Below are 20,060 nucleotides of genomic sequence, written 5' to 3' on the forward strand. Positions count from 1 at the left end.
TGCAGAAGGAGTAGTACTCAGGTACCTTGGTACAAGAGTAACTCCCTTCGCCCTCCATCTTTTCTTACCTGCCGCGCAAGGTCTGACCAGGGGTACATCCGTGGAAGGCTGACGCGATCCTGACCCGCCATTTCCTGGAGAACTTACCCTGTGAAGACGAGGTACATCTCGCTCTTCACCGAGTTGATGCACCAGGTATTACTCTTCGACTCAAGGTACATCTTGAGGGAAGAGTAACCTGTATCTTTCCCCCTCTCTCTCCTTCCGCACTAGCTTCGCGTAGAGCATGATTGTCGTACGGAAACGGCATCTAGAAATCCTGATTAAGAAATCTCTAGTCGTGCACGAAACCTAGTTTTCGCTCGTCTCGTAGCTAGGGGCGTATTCTAGAACCTCCCTCGCGGAATTTATTATTGAGCATTTCACCCCGGGAAAATTACAAATGGCGAGAACTAAATATTGTCTTTTTACAGTATTGCGGCGGATCAAATGCAGCTCGACGCAGCACCATAGCGGCGTACCGTCTCGCTTCTTTTCTCTCTCTTTCCTTTATTCCCTCACCTTTTCTAAATTCTTCTTCATCTCACTTCTCTCTACATTCTTTATTCTCTTCCACTTCTTTCATTTAGATTTAAGCTAGTTAGTTAGTTTTACATTTATTTTTTTACTATTGTTAATTTAGTTAGTTTAGGATTTTCTATTTTTGTATTTTTATATATTTTTTTTATGAGAGTTAATCAAGCAGCCATATTTTTTAGTCATTATTTTTATTGTTATTTCTTTTATTGTTTATTGTTTCTTTCTTACATTTGTTTAAATAAAACTGCTTTCGAAGGTTTAAATTATCGCTTCGTTACTGACTTTACCTACCTGCATATCACGATAATACTATTTTATACTTTTTATAAGAGAGCAAAGAACTCAAGAGTTCCTAAAATTTAAGACCCGGACTCATCCGGCGAGCAAATCCTTTGGCTCAAAAATCAGATCATTACAATCTTCAAGAGCACTACGGTGTAGAAGGTCGCGGTCGTTTAAGACTCTTTACATTACGCGCGCGTTATAGGCTATGAAGTACACATAATTTCAATGTAATATTCATTTCGGTTATCAAAGATTTTGGAACTTTTTAGTACATTCTTTGGACATTTTCGACATATGTTTGGTACATTCTCTGGACATATTTGGGATATTCTCACACGGAGAAATATTTTATATTAGAAAACAATAAAACTGGAAGCATAATTTAAAATTGTACTATAGTAAAGTGCGGCTATTCATGGACAATATTGTAAATCACTAAAGTCACTGTTAATTCTGTAAATCAATTCTCAATATTTCTAAAATTCCCATATACAGTATTCATAATCAAAAAAGTTTATAGTAATATTTAACAGTTAGTTCGAAAAAGTGAATTTTAATATCGGCACTGTTAAAAATTGGTGTGTCATGCATAAAAGAATAGAAATGGGGAATGAAGAAGGAAAGAACGACAGATTTATTGAGGTTTTGAGTGAGATGGAAAACTCGAAATACATTGAGACACACATTTATACATTCATCCTTACCTAAAAGCCTAACTTAAAAGTACCTACACAACTAAATACATATGTGTCCTGACGCGGTGAAAGGGACCTTATGATTAAATAAATCGATTTTTATTTTTTTATACCAATCGATAGTTTTTGAGTTGCTTTTTCATTTCCAACAATTAAAATTTGTCTCCTTCAAATACTTATTGTGTTATATAGCTTTAAACATAAGTACTTTTCCGCGTATTCTCGGGCGCCTCGTGGCTACTGCAAAACCACTACCACTGCTCACCACTACGACGCTACCCTCGTATATCGATGAGCGTGTTTCCTTCGTGCATCTTCGGCTCTACCATTTCTTGTCTCTCCCCACTAGTTCTAAGCTCTGATGTATACATTGCGCTGGGCCCGGAAAATGGATTTATCTCATATTAAAGCCAGTAAAATTGCAATAAACAATTTATTAGATTTTCATTATTTTAATAATGTATAATAATAACAATAATTTATATTTTAAATTCAAGACATATAACTTATTTATACAGCAAAAGTAATGTTATTTTTACTGTTGTAAGAAAAGTAAAAATTGAAAATTTCTCTGTTGATAAAATAAATAATAAAAATTAATTTTATTTGATAACAACGATTTTCAGAGAATTAATAAATAATTATTAAAAAAATGTTTAAACATTGTCAAAAAGGGGTTTCGTAAATTTCTTCTCATCTTTAAAGGATAAAGTATTTCGAGTTGGCATTTGGAGGAATAATAGAGGAATATTATTTTTGCAATAATATTGTGAGGAAATTATTTTATTAAAGATTTAAAGTGGAGTAATTTGGGGTAAGTTAGTTCAGCAGCGGCCACTAGCTAGAATTGGCGCCACATAGATTCAATGTCTGTCCCCACTTCTGTCAAAAATCCAACTTTTATAACCACAAAATTACTTTTAAAAATGGAGATGCTTCTTAATCAGCTCGCCCTCATCTAATTAATCCGACAAATCCGAACAAGATATTTCAAGTTATTTACGTATTATTTTGTCAATAAAAATTAATCAATTAACTTTAATATAAACTGAATCCATTTGCCGGGCCCAGGGCAATGTTTACATCAGAGCTTAGAAAGAGTAGGGAGGTACAAGATATGGTAGAGCCGAAGATGCACGAAGGTAGCATGCTCACAGACATATGAGTGTAGCGTTGTAGTGGTGAGCAGTGGTGCTGATTTGCAGTTGTACGTCCCCACTACTCAAATGTCTATTTTCGTGCTACACTTCGAGCGCCTCTCCTGTAAAATTTGCTTTGGAACCGTAAGGTCCCTTTCACCGCGTCAGGACACATATAAATGCTCGCTCGCAACTACGCCAAACTACGCTGAGAGGTGAAGGCAGAATTTTCCTTATATACTAAACGGCAGACTTCTGCGCTTGTAAGAAACGATGATTATATAATTGGCTCCCTAAAACAATTATATTTTAAAATAATATGTAAAGAACTATAATTAATTAGTTGTATTTGTGCAATGATCAATTTTAATATGAAGTTATATTTAAAATATTAATTTGAATAATAATGAAAATTAAATTAAAATAAATAAACAAGAAATTAAATACATTACAAGAAAAGAAAGAAATGTAATGTTATTATTTAAATACAAGTTTTATTTATATAAGGGTGATTCTCTCAAGAAGGACAAATCTCGCTTTCACGGTAATTTGTTCAAAAATAATGAAATTGATTAAAATTATTAAAAATTCTGCTAAGCCATACGTTAAGATTTAACAATTTTCAATCGGATCACTATAAAGAAAAATTCAAAAAAGGCTAAATAACTGAAATAATGAATAAAATTTGATGTTGCGGAGGGGAATTTTAACACTACTTTTCATTAAATAATTCAGTTATTGGACCTTTTTTTGAAATTTTCATTAGTGATCCGATTGAAAATTTTTAAATCTTATCGTATGGGTGGCAGATTTTTATTAATTGAAATTAATTTTACTATTTTTTAACAAAAACACCGTCTAAAATCGTTCACGTTTTGATTTTCCCTTTTTGAGAGAATCAACCATAAAAACTTCCATCTTTTATTTTAGTAAAATTTGAAAACGATGTATAACACAACGCCACGAGGTTGGCACAGAGGTCCGGTTAGGTTGTTCCCGCTCAGCACGCCAGGGCCCGCAAAGGATCAATAGTGGTTGATATTAAACTATGTTTTTAAGGTCTTTTCATATTTACTATGTTAAAATTCCCTAAGTATTATTTTAATTCTTGTTATAATTGTATAATAAGACATACGAATTTGAAACAAGAATTATACGTATAATTATACGTGTCTGTAATTTTTAATATTTAGGAATATATAAATATGGAATATATTTTCGTTTATTAATATATACCTAAATATTATAAAATATTGACAAGTATAATTATACGTATAAATATACGTATAATAATACGTACTATTATACGTATTATTATACGTATAATAATACGTATAATAATCCGTATACGAATTTGAAACAAGAATTATACGTATAATTATACTTGTCAATATTTTATAATATTTAGGTATATACTAATAAACAAAAATATATTCCATATTTATATATTCCTAAATATTAAAAATTATAGACACGTATAATTATACGTATAATTCTTGTTTCAAATTGGTATGTCTTATTGTACGTATAATAATACGTATTATTATACGTATAATTATACGTGTTTTTTTCACTAGGGACATTTCTTCATTAAGTACCCTATTAAAATTACTTGTCTCAAATTTAATATGGACAAAAATTAATTTTTCTAAGATACTGTATTAAATGTCATTTTCTTTCACTAGTAAGTATCCATATCGTAATTTTAATTATTCAAAAAACATTATGAATAACTTTTAGCGAACCGTGAATAGCCTCCTTTTCATATCGAGTATGTCAAAATGTATTACCATTTTTATTGTCTTTTAATATAAAATATTTTTCCGTGCAGGATATGGTTGGAACATTTTTAGGATACTATGAGAACATTTTAGGAACGTTTTTTTGACATTTCGTGGATATTTTTAGTATATTCTGCGGACCTTCTAAAGACGTATTTAAGACATTTTGGGGACAATTTCAGGTCATTCTTAAGACGTTCTTTGACATTTCGGGGATCATTTCTTTAGAACGTCTTTTTAACAATGTCCCAAGAACGTCCCAAAGAAGGACATCCAGTTGATGTCCGTGCTCATTGGGTTATTTTTCAAAAACGGCTAAGGGGATTATTTTCAGTTTTGTAGAAAAATCAGTCAGAAGTGACGCAGAATCAAACCCTACAAGAAAATTGGTGGTGCTATTTATCTTCATTTAAAATGTGTTCAGGATGCTCGTGCTCCTCTATGGATTAAAGATCTGAGAGGAAGCCGGCGTCAATTAGCCAGTCGATACTGGATCTTCTAGTAGAAAATTCGTGTTTTCGGAAAAGTGTTATTAAATAATCGCGTTACCCGTTTTCTTGCTTTTGTGTACTTTATTTCTTTATTATATTTTTTATTAATAAATCCATTTATTTGTAGTGTTAATCATTGTTGTTATGTTGGTATTGTTTTATTTTAGTTAATGTGTTAGAGCAAATAAAACATGAAAAAATAACCTTTTTTATAAAAATAATGACTAACAATTAAGATTCCAGTAAGAAGGAGTGGATTAAAATCGATAAAAGTGAATTAAAATTGTTATGAAATTTAACACATTTTAATCCTAACGAATGACGTTTTTATCCAGCTTCATTTCAATTCATTTTTGCTAAAACGACATTTTTCATTTCTATCCAATTTAATTCTTTGAAAATTAAGTGTAGAAAATGTTTCCACTTAAATTGTTATCCTAACAGCGTATACTGCAATTATTTTAAAATTGTTGAATTCTGGAAAATTACACTACAAAAGTTGAAATCATTTTAATTCTATTGAGATCAAAATACGAATTGTAGCAAATAAATCTAATTTAATATCGAAACCAATTTTATGACATCCCTGTAATAGAAAATGTAATCAAATTAATCGCATTAAAAATGAGTTTGTTTTAATTCCTTTAAGAGAAATAAGATTGAAAAAAAAGATGAATTGTAGTATCACTTGTACTGCACATCGTAGGGACTTCGTGTTGTGTTTAATTATCAAAGTAAAACATTAAAACTCGAAGAAATGTTCTTAAAAATGAACAAGTCGTTCTGAGAAATCGTGCTTTCATTACGTGAAATGTTTTTTAAGCAGAATAGCTTCGCGAAAGATGTTCGCGAATGTAAAGCATGAGTTAGAAAAGTTATCCTTTTCTACACGGAGAGAAAAATCAAGCGTTTGTAGTATGGGAGCTCTCTATGTTAATTTTATATGGATGTTCCTGCTTAAGAGGCGTGGCCTTATTTTACAGTTGCATAAGGCTGCTCGCACAAGAAAAGACGGAGCAGTGTGCAGGATATGATTCAAATGAGTTAGAAAGTCTTTTCTTGTGCGAGCACTCTAAAACTATACCGAAAAAGCATAACTTCGTGTAATCGTAGTTTGCTGATGCCCCATGCGTTTAAAGGTAAAACTTTCATGCTACAAACGCTTTATAAAACGCTCTCCGTGTATCTCATGCATTTCGTTCACGAACGACTTTCGCAAACTTATTGTTTCCAAATATGTTGTCAGATTTATGCGGTTTCTAAATGGTCTTAAGAGTTACGTGTTTTCTACATTGTCTCTGGAACTTACGTCTTTTCTAAATATGCTCTGAATCTAATTGCTTTTTTGAATGGGACAAGCGACATGGAAAAGATGATCAGAATATACCCATAAACTCAGGTCTAGGATTTTTATTAATCTTACTTATTTTTGTCTGTTAAATACTGATCGAAACAACATAGAAAGTCTGCAATAGGTATTTTATTATGTAGTGCCTTATGCGCTTTGACCCTAGATAAGTAATATAATTAAAATTGTTGATAATGAAAAACTTTTTCTAATTCAGTTAACGTAGCTGTTAAATCCTAAAGTCACAGTGGTCTACACAATTTAAGTAGAACCTAACAATACAAAATGTTCAAACAATTACCGTCAATTCCTGATACCACTTTTTCATAGAAAACGTAACTGAAAATTCGTTATTATTGAATGACATACAGGATGACGTCACACTACGTATACGACCCCCTAATTTCTGAGAAATGAGAAGCACATATCAACGTCTATTGGGATCTGAAATACTGCGATACGCCATCTGGTGAGAGCCTTGTTGTGGTGGCCATGTTTTCATTCCGTCTTTCTCTAACATATGTTCAAGAAGACTAGAACCAGGAGAGACAACTATGTTGAAAGTGTACAATGATTGAAGGAACACAAGGTGGGGTACACGGTAGGAGGAACTTTAACTTGGGTTAGAGTGCGAAAGACGAATTTGGGTGTTCTGCGCATTCTAACACATATGCAATGTAAATACGTTATATGCAGCACGTGGAATCGTGATTCGTAGTTAAAAAAAATAGTTATAACAAACCCTAAACAACCCTGGTCTAAGGGGTTGTTCCACCTGTCTCACTCGGAGACCACACTTAGCAGACCTCGATCTTCGTGTGTCAACTGATTTTATTAAGTTGACTTTTGGTGGGGAAAAGTATATTTTATTTAACAAATTTATTGTTGTCAATGTTTTTATTGCAACCTTTGCAATTTCGGGGTAGTGTTCCAGTTCAGTTTGAATGAATATACCTCGGATGCAGCAATCTTTATTGCATCACCCTTTGTTTCTTGTATTAAATTAAATCCGATTAAATCACTTAGTTTCTCAATTTTCTCATGAAAGTTAAATAGGTCTTCCTTAAAATATAGGTTATTAATTGAAAGTTAATATCTATCTATATTAATAAAATTAGACTTTTGTCTGTACATTGCTTAGAACTTAAAAATTCATGTATAATTCTTCGTTTCAAGTCATAAGAATTCTAAAAATAGCATTAAAAAAAATTCTGTCTGTCTGTCTGTCTGCACAAAATTTTGTTCGCCAATCACGCATAAACGGCTTAAACGATTTAAGTGAAACTTGTCAGTCTTTTAGGTATTAGACTAACTTAAAATCTTAGCCATACCCCATTAAAAAATATTAACTTGAACGGAAGTTATGTCACTTTTTGTAAAACTCGAAATTTTAAAATTTTTTCGCTTATTTTTACTAGACTTTTTTTTAAAAGTTTTTTGAGGTTAATTAATCGCATTTTTACCTTAAAATTGAGAAAATAACTGATATATTTGAAATTGTGAAGAAAAATTCCAAAAATCAAATTTTTTAAATTTAATTTCTGTTATATTTTACTAAACCTTTTTTAGCTACGTTTTTGAGTCCAATTAATCAAATTTTAACTTTAGAATTAAAAAACAATATCATTGAAATGCTTTTATATAAGCATATATATATATTTTATATATATATATATTTAATTTAAATAAATTTGAAACAGAAAGAAAATGATCAAATTAGTTTCAATGAAATTGGCTAAACACCAGTCTATTTGTATATATAGCTTAGAACATAAAACTTCTTAAATAATGTTTCTTTTTAAGAAATAAAGAATCTAAAAATGAAAAAAGGTAATAGAATAATGATGCTGTTTGAAAAATTTGGTTCGAGAATTATCAAAACAAGGCTTAAACGAAATCAAATTAATCATGGTAATCTGTTAGAGATTCAAAACATTTGAAATCATTAATTACGAAGTTGATAAAGAAAAATAAAAGGTTAGTATATTTTTAGTATGTGTTTTTTAGATTTAAAATTTTCAACAATTTTAAAATTTTACAAATTTGTAAAATTATTAGTTCAAGTTTTTAATAACAATCAACTATCTATACAAAAAATTATTTGAACGAAAATACTGTTGGACGCACACCACTAGATTTCGCTCCCGCCGAAGGCGGGTACGAAAGCTAGTTTAATATATAATTATTTGAACAGCTCTAAGAAATTCTAAAGGCATTTCGAATAATGTTTATAATGTGTTATTTGTTTTGTGTTTCATAATGTGTTCTCTTTTTCAAGTATTGTATTAATGAATTATTAATAATATTAATAATTTATTAATAAGAAGTTACGAAATTCATACGTAACAATTAGATTAAATAAAATAATTTTTATTATTATAATAAATATTTTTTAAAAATTTAATTTAATTTTTTTAATTATATTAATTTTTTTAAATGTATTGTAATAAAAAATTATTAAATCTTTCGCACAATGTTTGAAATCACATTTAAAGATTCCCGCGCTGCGTAGAAAGATGCGCGCTCGACAATAATTCAGAAAAGTGGCGTATAGGGTATGTGGTAGTCGTTTCCACTCACAATCAAGGTGTTACTCTCACACTATAAGGGCGCACTCACACCTTTTAGCTGCCTGCCTGCCTGCAGGAGTTGTCATGGCAACTAGTGTCTCGGCCAAACAGCTTTTTATTTTTTGTGTGCCTGTGTAATTGGCCACTAAGATTGGACCATTGTTGATAATCAATGATTGGCTTCCAATATTAGCCTAATCTTTGTAGCCAATTAATAACCGCAAGCTTTTGAGAATCCGTTTTTTGCCGTGGTAGCCAATGATGGAACAATATTGGCTACCACTGATTGGCAACGGCGTGATCATCCCAAGATTTTACCATTCGCGGTCCAATATTGGGTGCCATCATTCCACCAATATTGGAACGACTGGCTCCCAATGTTAGGTCATTATTAAACCCAGGTGCGAATTGTCGGTCGGGCCATGGTTGGGCCAACCTTGTGAATGGTCGTACCAACTTTGGCAACCAAAGGTCGGACGAACTAGCGAATTGATAACGGCCGCCAACCAATAGCTGACAAAGTTGGACCGACTATCGTTACCAAAGTCGGGCCATCTATGGGCGCCAATGTTTGGCCGACCTTCGGAGAAAAGTTTAAAAAATGATTATTTATTTCTACAATTAATATACATAGGGTATTATCTTAAATTCATAATTTATGTGTTGTTTACATCTTAACATTAAATGCAATCTTATACATACATATTTAAAATAACTAACGCTTACTGGGATCGAACTCGCAACCTAACGCACCGAAGATTAATACGCTAACCACTACGCTACGCTCGCATGGGAACTTAAGAACAAAAATAATTTTATAAGGTGCAATTAAAAAAAAATTAAATTTGTAATTTATAACGATAAATGAATGAGATAACCTTTCTAACTTTACAGTAAATCAATTACAGCTAAATCGATTAAAACTTAAAATTTTTTATTTTGATTATGGTAATATTGAAATCTACTTGATAATGGTCGGTCCAACTGTGGGCCACTAATTGGCCGACTTACATAAAATTATAGAATATTAAACTGAATAAAAACAAAATTATTCATGACAAAGTCCATCCACAATAATCTTGATATATACCGACTGCCGACAACCATTGGCCCGACCTTTTAGAATTAGGGTTTTTGAATTTTGGCTGCCATAGTTCTGCCGACTATCGGCCCGTCTTTAGCCAGAGTCGGCCCGACCTTTTAGAATTAGGGTTTTTGAACTTTGGCTGCCATAGTTCTGCCGACCATCGGCCCGTCTTTGGCCAGAGTCGGCCCGACCTTTTAGAATTAGGGTTTTTGAACTTTGGCTGCCATAGTTCTGCCGACCATCGGCCCGTCTTTGGCCAGAGTCGGCCCGACCTTTTAGAATTAGGTTTTTTGAACTTTGGCAATCACAGTCGGTCCAACTTTGGGTGAAAGTAGGAACCAAAGTCGGGCCAACTTTGGCTGCCAAGGTTTCGGCAGCCATAGATGGACCGACCAAGGCCCGACGTACCAACTATGGCTGCCGACCTAAATTCGCACCTGGGAACCAATGGTTTATTTCTTATTGGGACTTATGATGTATTAGATCTTATACAAAGATTTTAATTGCGTGATTAACATTTATCAATACAAATTTATTATATATTTTCTAATGTATATTAATAATATATCATTTGAGTTTAAATTATAGAACCAAAATATTGCAACTAATAATACAGTCCCAGTAGCAAAAAATAATGTTCTTTTCAAAAAGGTTCTCTAAACGTTTTTAGAACGAACATGTTTTTGCCCACTGGGGTATGTTGAAAAAAAGAATAAATACTGAGAAATTAATTGAGGTAATCCGTCAGGATTATTATATTATATCATATCATTTTTGACAAATTCAGGCATACTTGCGTTTGCGAAGGCGAAAAATGGGCACATCTGTACTATCTTTTTTACCCAATTTTATTCTAAATTAAAAAAAAAACTGTTTATACTTAAAAATGTAATATTTTAACTAAACGGAACAATTTTTGTTTATATTTTAAATTATAATTTATTGTTTTTAGAGAGCACCAAAGTTAAAATGTAAAATTTGTAATTTTTGCGGTATCCTTTATAGAACCGTTCCTGACTGTCTACAATCAAAAAGTCAAGGCGCATTGTTTAGTATTCAAGTCATCAGACATAATGTTTGGCATAAACGCTGTACACCCTACTGTTAATTCCTCTTTAGATCCTTTATAAGATCGCTTATGGTTTCTTATATGAGATTCTATACGAAATCTTATAAGGACATCTCGTAAGAAGAATCTCATCAGTGTCTATACAGGATCCCATATAGGGTCGAAATTTGAAAAATAAAATTTTAGAATATCTCAAAAACGGTAAGAGATACGCAAAATCGGACAAAATTTTGAATTCTTTTATATAAATCAAAAATATTTTATGTCTAAATCCTAAAATATGTGTTATTTTTTTTAAATAACTACTACATATTCCCATATGGGATTCTATGTGAGATCTCATGTAGTATCTCATATGTGACCGTCTACGACAAAACAAGGCTTAGCTCCCAAAAAATCAATTTTGAGTTTTTGATGCTAATCGATAGATTTTAAGTTGCTCTTTTACATGCAAAAGTTAGAAATTGTTTATGTCAATTACTTTTGACAATATAACGTTCTAAAGATGGGCATGTCAAGCGTGTTCCTTGTTTCTGCTTCTACTTCAATCGCTTGCCCTGTGAAATTTACTTTTGAGAGCTAAGCCTTGTTTTGTCGTGGACGGTCACATATGAGAAACCATAAGTGATCATATACGGAACCTCATATGGGAATTTACAATACGGCATAATGTACGTCAGTTACTCAAAAAGGCACAAAAATGGTGTGCAGTATGAATGGAGGTGAAATTTAAATATTCAATTTTACTCATAAAAATTTAGTTTTTTTCATTGTCTACTTTCACTCTACTTATTTGATGCTAGCTAAATCTTCACTTCTTCTTCGCTTGTAAAAAACATAATCTACTTTTTCACGTCTAGTTCATACTATCTCATTCTTTCTCTTATTTGTCTTATCCTATATTTCCCTTATATTTAATTATAAAAGAGCTTCGAACTTGTGATTTTATCAATGCTTACTAATAAATAGTAGAAAAATTATTTTTTCTTTAAATTTTATGTACGCCTCATTATCAATAGAAATTTATATTCAATAGGATTTTAATTTATAAGTGTATTTAAAAATCTTTATACTATTGCTATTATAAATAATTTCTGTTGATAATTTAGTTCTAGAAAGAGAATAAAAATTATACCTAAATCATTTAGCCAAACAGCGACTTTGAAATAGGCCTCATCCATAAGGGCAATTACAACTGCAAGTAATACTTTTGGAACATAGGTTAGCCAAAAACAGTATCCTGAAGTTCCTAATTTTTTATCCCACCATTCCTGAAATAGCGTTAGTTCATAAATTTTATTTTTTCATCACAATATATTGTTGTAACCGTGGCAGATTCGATGTACTTAATGTCCATGGACAATCTCCATCGGGCTAGGTGCACCTAGTCCGATGGAGATTAGGCACAAGTAAAAAAAAGTCCTTTAAAAGGTGAAATATTATGAAAAAGTTATGAGAAGGTTAAAGGGATAGTTGTAGAGTCAATTTATGCAAGAATTAAAAAAAATAATGCTTTAAATAATATTACTTAAATATGCAACAGGTATTGATGCATGTACATTTTAGGTAGATATTAATTATTTATAGCTTTATATAGAGCAATTTTTGCATGAATTGACCCTACTACTATCCCCACAGGTGTCTGGAATAAAAAAAAGTTCACCTACGATGATAAGAAAAATCATTGTTACCTACTAGAACCTTAGCAACCCCTGAAACGAGAAAACTTAACCCAAAAATCGTAGCTGTTCATTTACAGAAGTTTCTGATTTTGAAATTTTTCCAAAAAAATTATTTTTTAAGGATCAGAAAAAAATTTTAAATTATTTTAATGATTTTTATTTATGTGAGTGTGTTCGTATGACTTGTAACTTTTCTTTTATATAGGTGACGATTTTGGATAATTTAATTAACAGTGAATTTTGATTTTTTTTGGAAAGTTAAAAATATGTATTTTCACTACAAAAAATATCTTTCGTTAATGTCTAGGTAGAGGGCTGAAATTTTCTGACTTTTATTTTTTTTGTTGAGTTTAATCATTATACCAAATTTCAGATTTTTATCATTATTACAGTTAATAGAAAATATGAACAATGATAATATATGCACAGAAAAAACCTGAATTCAAATTGAGTATAGATTCTATACTCAATTTGATTCGCAACAAAAATGAAACTGGTTGTTTCATTTCGAGTTCTAAGGTAAAAGTATCAAAATGAAACAGGCAAGTTTCATTTTGAGAAAAAGAAAAATCGAAAAATATTGTGAAATAACGAATAATTTTGCACAAAAACATGAAATATAATAATTACAAAGAAGTAAATAACACGCTAGACTTAATATATTTGATTAAAAATTGCTTGTAATCGCGTAATAAAATAATAAAGGAAATATGTTTTTAGGTTAGAAAAATGAAAACATGTGTTTTGACAACAGGAACGGTACTGCCAACTTAAATAATAGCGGTAAATTTAAAAACTTATGAAATTAATTATTATCTACGTAAATAATAATAAATAATTTTTATTTAAAAACTTCTAAATATTCGTACTGGTCAAAATAATCTTTCTGGTGTTGTTGAAATATTAGAATCAATAATTGAAATACAAAATTACTCTGCTTATGATGCCAACTTAGAAATCTGAAATTCCAGCCAATATCATTTTGAATAACATGAAGTTTGTCCCATATTCATTTCGATACCCAAAAGAAAATGAGTTGCAAAAAAATGAGTCCAAGTTTTTTCTGTGTGTGGAATTATGATTATTTTGTATTCTAATTGCCTATATTAATATTTACAAGACAAGCGTTTTTGATACATATCTACATGGGAAGCAGCGCAGCGGACGGTTAGTGTATGAAACTGCTGGTGAAACGCGCTCATCAAAAAAATCGTTTTTGGCAAAATCTGATTTAAAGTTTTGGATTTTTCATATACATAATTTATTGTTGAAGGTTTATTTATTATTTTAAGGCCTACCGGAAGTTTGCAACTTTTCGGGATAATTTTCTATATTGCTCTAAAGTTAACATAAAAAACGCTGTTTTTTATCACTCAAACATATTTTTTAGTGAAAAATTAAAATGCTGGAGTATTTCCGACTTCGGATTCGTAATCTATACGTAAAAAAACCTATGGAAATCATGTATCATTTTATTTTTCTAACTTGTAAATGTTAATTAAAAAAACATAAATGAATAATGGGACAAAATGTACCGGTGGTAGTTCTAGGTATGCAGGATCTTCGGTAGTTCTAGTGTTAAACCTTCTCATAACATTTTTCACGAAAATTAACCTTCTAAATGACTTTGTTTCTTTTACCGTCGGTACTGAGTATATATATGTCGAATCTGACAGGGAATATTGATTTTATTTGTCGTGTAAGTTTCCGAATGTTTTATTACAATATTAAAACAATATTAGTATTGTCATGAAATTTTATGAAGTTAATTGTTAATAAATTATCTTACCTGTATTTGAAAACTAAGAATCATTACAATGAAAACGACAAACAGGCAGACTGCAATGATAGGCACGCTAATAAAGTAACGAAAAACATTTCTCCTCCATCGTGGATAATTTGGTTCTAATCTTCCCGTCACTGGTGAAATTGATAAGGTTCCCTGTTAATAACAAGTAAATAACAATATCAGAGTTCTGTTTGATCTATTAAAGTGTGTAGACATGTTATAACACACCTGCACTCAATTATTGCTGAACGTTGTTATATTTCAAGTTGTTTTAAATACAATAAAACAATATAAATAAAAAAGTCAATTTGTTACAAATAATCTCCATGTTTCCCTCATTTTTCAAAGTAATTTTATATAGTTTTGATCAAAAGCTTAAAATATTTTATTAATTTATATTAATAATATAAATAAAGTAGGGATGGTCTGTATGAAGGCGCCCGTTTAATAGAAGACGATATTAACACCAGTAGGCGTATCTCTTCCCAGAGGGCAAAAAACCATGTTGGTTTAAAAACGTTCTTAGAACGTTTCATGTCTGCCAAATAATGTTCTGAAACATTTTAAGAACAATAGATGTTCAAATAATGTTCTTGAACATTATTTGGCAGACATGAAATGTTCTTAAAACGTTTTTTAAACCAACATGGTTTTTTGCTCACTGTGTTGCGCTGCTGCTCATTGAAAGACAGATATTGATGTTAAATTTTCTTATCTCTCTCCAACCAATTCTGCTTATGTCAAGACAGTTGCTCCACACGCTACCGCCTATACGTTACCTACTCTATTTATATTATATCTGTGCTTGCAGGCCAAGGCCGTTTTCCATTTGAGATTTTCAGTACATAATTCCCTAGAATACACTTTATCAAGTATGCGCTGAAAATCTCAATTCGAAAACGGCCCAGCAATGCGATTTCTTTAAACGCCGGCGCTACGTAGCGCTGCTTTATCATAGCGCAGACTGGTATATTTTCTTTATTTTCCTATTGAAAATCCCCACATGGGAAACCACATGGGACCCTATGTAAAATCCCATTCCCATATGGGAAACCAAATGGGATCCCATATAAATCCTCATGGGAAATTGGGACAGGAATTGGCATAGGAAAATATCAAAAAAAGGTTCCTCATTTCCCATGTCATTTCCTATGTCAAATCCCACGTCAAATATCATGTTAAATACCATGTTAAATACTAATTGAGATCCTTTATCATTTTTTTGAAAAATTTTCCCATGTCAAACCCCACGTCATTTCCCAAGTAAAAACCTTTATCATTTTTTTGAAAAATTTTCCCATGTCATTTCCCATATCATTTCCCATGTGAAATCCTTTATCATTTTTTTGAAAAATTTTCCCATGTCAAATCCTCTTTCGCCTTATCGAAAATACCCACATGGAATCCACATGGGAAACCATATAGGAATTCACAGAGGAAATGGAATACGATAAAGGATTTCACATGGGAAATGACATGGGGTTTGACGTGAGAATTGATATGGGAAAATTTTTCGAAAAAATAATAAAAAATTTCACATGGGAAATGACATGGGAAATGACATAGGAAATGACATTGGAAAATTTTTCGAAAAAATGATAAAAGATTTTACATGGGAAATGACATGGAAAAATTTTACGAAAAATGATAAAGGATTTCACATGGGAAATGACATGGGAAATGACATAGGAAATTTCAATATAGATGTTGATTGTCATTATAGTTTCATTGTTTCGCCACCAGATGGTGAAAATATTTTCTCTCACAGTTGAGATCAGTCTGAAATACTATAAAAGCTGACAGTCTAAGGCAGAAGTAAAGTAAACTTTTTTTTATTTTCAGATGAGTTGCATTATTATTATTTGATATTTAATCAAATAATTAATTTTTTTGTAAACTGCCGCCTGCATAAAGCAGCCAACTAAAAAATTCCCGAATAAAATCCTATATCGTTTCCTATATGTAAATCCATGTGAAATCTTAGGTTGAGATTTCAGAATCTATATGAAATCTTATATGATTTCCTATGCTTAAATCTATTTGTTTTATCATTTGGAAGAATGCACATGAAATCGTATTCCATTTTCCATATGGATTCCCATATGGTGTCCCATGTGGATTCCCATATGCTTTCCCATGTGGGTATTTTCGATAAGGCGAAAGAGGATTTGACATGGGAAAATTTTTCAAAAAAATGATAAAGGATTTCACATGGAAAATGATATGGGAAATGACGGGAAAATTTTTCAAATAAATAATGAAGGTTTTTACTTGGGAAATGACGTGTAGTTTGACATGGGAAAATTTTTCAAAAAAATGATAAAGGATCTCAATTAGTATTTAACATGGTATTTAACATGATATTTGACGTGGGATTTGACATAGGAAATGACATGGGAAATGAGGAACCTTTTTTTGATATTTTCTATGCCAATTCCTGTCCCAATTTCCCATGAGGATTTATATGGGATCCTTACCATCAAATCAGTACCTACTTGGTTAAAAAAACTTGTACAGGATCGTGAACATGATCTTGTACATGATCATACACCGATCTTGCACATGTTCATTCACCACGTCATGTACAAGAGCAGCAAGTGAACATGTAAAAAGAATTGTAAGAACGATCTTGTACAAGAACATGTGCAAGAACATGCACATGTTCATATTTATGTCAACTGATGAAATCCACTACACGAATCCGTGCACGTGTACGAGAACAAGATCATGTATAAGATCTTAAGTTGCTCTTACAGTTTATAATCAAAATCTTTAATGGCTGCGCAGTATTTTTCTATGGCTTATAAAGCTGCGCAGTTGCTTTCGCATGAACTAACAAAGAGACTTTATGACCAATGTTTAAATTTTCCACAAATTTGTAAATAATTAACACAAGATTATGTTCATGGACTTACGCACGATCTTAAACAAGTACAGGAACATGGACTCGTGAACTTGATTTCTTTGGTTAACATGAATGAACATATATAAGAAAATTAATCTTACTCTGAAAAGAGATCTCGGTTCTAGTAATAAATCATCCCTCTGGTCAAGTGTACCCCATCTGTATGCTAATTCTGCTCCTCTTCTCTTCCAAGCCTCCAAGTACACGGTTGCCCAAATCACGTTAAATATAGAAAATAGGACATATGCTACATCCTCCACCGCTTGATTTCTACCAATGATGCCGACCTTAAAAAAGTAGTATAGAATTGTATAATAATCAATAAATTTAAGATTTTTTTTATATAACATGTTTTCTATCATGTCTTTTTTGCATACTGCATTCCATTTCCTTGTCTATGCAAAGCTATGCCTATAAAATGTTCGGTCGCTTTGAATTTTGAAAAACTGTCATCGGATTTGTAACCAGCGACCCCGAAAAGCTCCTGGTATCCATTTGCAAGCGAATTGCATAACATTTTTTTAGCCTTATAAAAAAATGTTTTTCTTTAAAATTATTAAATTTTTTTATAAAAAGTCAGGAAAAAATCGAACAATTTTACAATTATTGTTTAAAAAATAATATGAAAAATTTTGTTACACAATTTTTGATGTCATATTTGTATAGAGCACACTAAAATACGTAAATATATGGTCTTGGCTTAAAATTTTGTGCATTTGGATGGTAATGGGATATTGACTTTTCTGATATTTCTGTGTCTAAGCATGGGTGATAATGGGTTAATTAAGTATTAGGTCATTTGAAATTTATAGTGAAAACTCATGCGTCTGGAAAATAAGACGTATTTTTAATTTGCACCCAAAAGGCAATAGCATGATCTGTATGAAAAAAGTGCCCTTGTATGAATATTCGTAAGATATTCGCCAAACTAATCCCGTTTGCAAAAAATTGATTGAAAAATGAATGTTTACAATAAATATATATAAATTATTAACTTTTTAACGAAATTTGAATTTTAAAAAAACCTCTTTCAATCATCTTAACAAACATATATATTTTGTTTTCAGTGACAACTGTTTTGTAGAAAAAATGTGGTGGTGGTGTAAAAAAAATTTAGATAACAAAATTGTTTTAAGTTAAAAAAAAATTTAGTCCCCTCATGTGCGAGATTTTGCCCGCAAATCTTTTTTATAAACTGTCTTGATATGTTGTACAACATATATGTATATTTAAATGAAAATCGATTCAGCCATTTCGGAAGGAAACAAAATTTTTGAATTTATTAAAAAAGCATGTAACTGAAAAACAAACAAAAAAATTTTTTTGAGTTAAAACATGGTGAAAATAAGTTTTATCATAGGACTAAATTATTCCCCAAATATGGACCTGATTCTTACGAGGGCACTTTTTTGATGCTTATACTGCAACGGCCTTTTTAGTCACTTGATATCTTACCCAATATATGACACCCACTGCTGCTGGAACAATTAGTGCGGTAGTGTAGTGTCCTAGCCATGCAAAATACATAGTAATTTTTACTCCAAAATATTTACAAATATCATCCAGGGGTTGAGGACTCATAAATGCCTGGACCCAGGTTTTTTGTAATTTTTCCAAGGCTGGTAACTCATGAAGTGGAAATACCTTAAAATGTGAAACAAAAAACATCATATGTTTTCTATCTAACATTCTTTGTAACTATATACTTGCAAAGTATACACTTGTCCTTGTCTTACGCACAAAAAACAAGAGGATCAAATCTACTCACATGGCCCTTTCCGAATTTGGATTTTTAGAGCATTTTTGATAAAGTGTATATTAGGGAAGTATGCAGTGTCCTTTGTTTCGCACGGGAAAACAAAGACACTGCATACTTCCCTAGTATACACTTTATTAAGTACCCAGGAAAAAAAACTTATTAAATGCACCTTCTAGTGAATCAGATATTTTATGAATGCGCATTTGTTTTTAACGTTTTCAATCGGAATATAACATTTTGATTAATACTTTTAAAATTGAAAAGATACATATCTTATGTCTCTCAACTTACCGATAATGAGGAAGAAAAACTTGAAGAATGCATTAAAAATCTCAATTCGGAAACGGCCTATGTTATACGTATAGTTTGTAAGGTTAAGCGATATGCTTGTGGTAGACATAAGGTGAACTCAACACTTCCGCCATGAAGGTAAGGTTACATGTAAAGTATGTGGTAACCCTACAAGTAAAGGTTGGGATAAGCTTACCTCAAGTAAGCCAAATATAGTTTGGTCTAATCCGAAATTAGTCCGTTTGTACGCAACTAGCAAATCTGAGATTAGTCCAGTCAAATCCGGAACTAATCAGTTATTTCTTACTAGATATTTGTAATCCGGAATAAGTCCGGTTAAAACTAAAATCAATATGGTTTAAGTAGAAGTAGTGAATCCGAAATCACTTTGACCGAATCCGGAATTAGTCTGATTGTATGCAATTATTTAATAATGGATTAGTCCGGTGAAGTATGAAAGTAATCGGATTAATTTTTTGTTACCCTGAATAAGTCCGGTTAAAATTGAAATCTATATAATTTAAGTATAAGATGCGATTCCGGAATTTGTACAACCTAATCTGGAGTTAGTTCAATGGTATGCAACTGTA

The 20,060-nt window shown here is 31.4% G+C and overlaps 1 protein-coding gene across 6 annotated transcripts in view; it reads right to left on the minus strand.

Annotated features, from left to right (window-relative positions):
- LOC127288896 (anoctamin-8) overlaps positions 1 to 20,060 on the minus strand; it is a 207,592-nt gene that overhangs the window by 115,667 nt on the left and 71,865 nt on the right. For all 6 annotated transcript variants that reach the window (XM_051316597.1, XM_051316598.1, XM_051316596.1 and 3 more), the window contains 4 exons: positions 18,876 to 19,064; positions 17,522 to 17,707; positions 14,516 to 14,668; positions 12,180 to 12,315 (listed from right to left, as the gene is read on the minus strand). In XM_051316597.1, coding sequence (XP_051172554.1) covers positions 12,180 to 12,315; positions 14,516 to 14,668; positions 17,522 to 17,707; positions 18,876 to 19,064 — 664 coding nt within the window. The remainder of the gene's footprint in view (positions 1 to 12,179; positions 12,316 to 14,515; positions 14,669 to 17,521; positions 17,708 to 18,875; positions 19,065 to 20,060) is intronic.

Source organism: Leptopilina boulardi, unplaced genomic scaffold (assembly GCF_019393585.1).
Source record: "Leptopilina boulardi isolate dan_hultmark-lab unplaced genomic scaffold, ZJU_Lbou_2.1 LbouV2_397, whole genome shotgun sequence".
NCBI lineage: Eukaryota > Metazoa > Arthropoda > Insecta > Hymenoptera > Figitidae > Leptopilina > Leptopilina boulardi.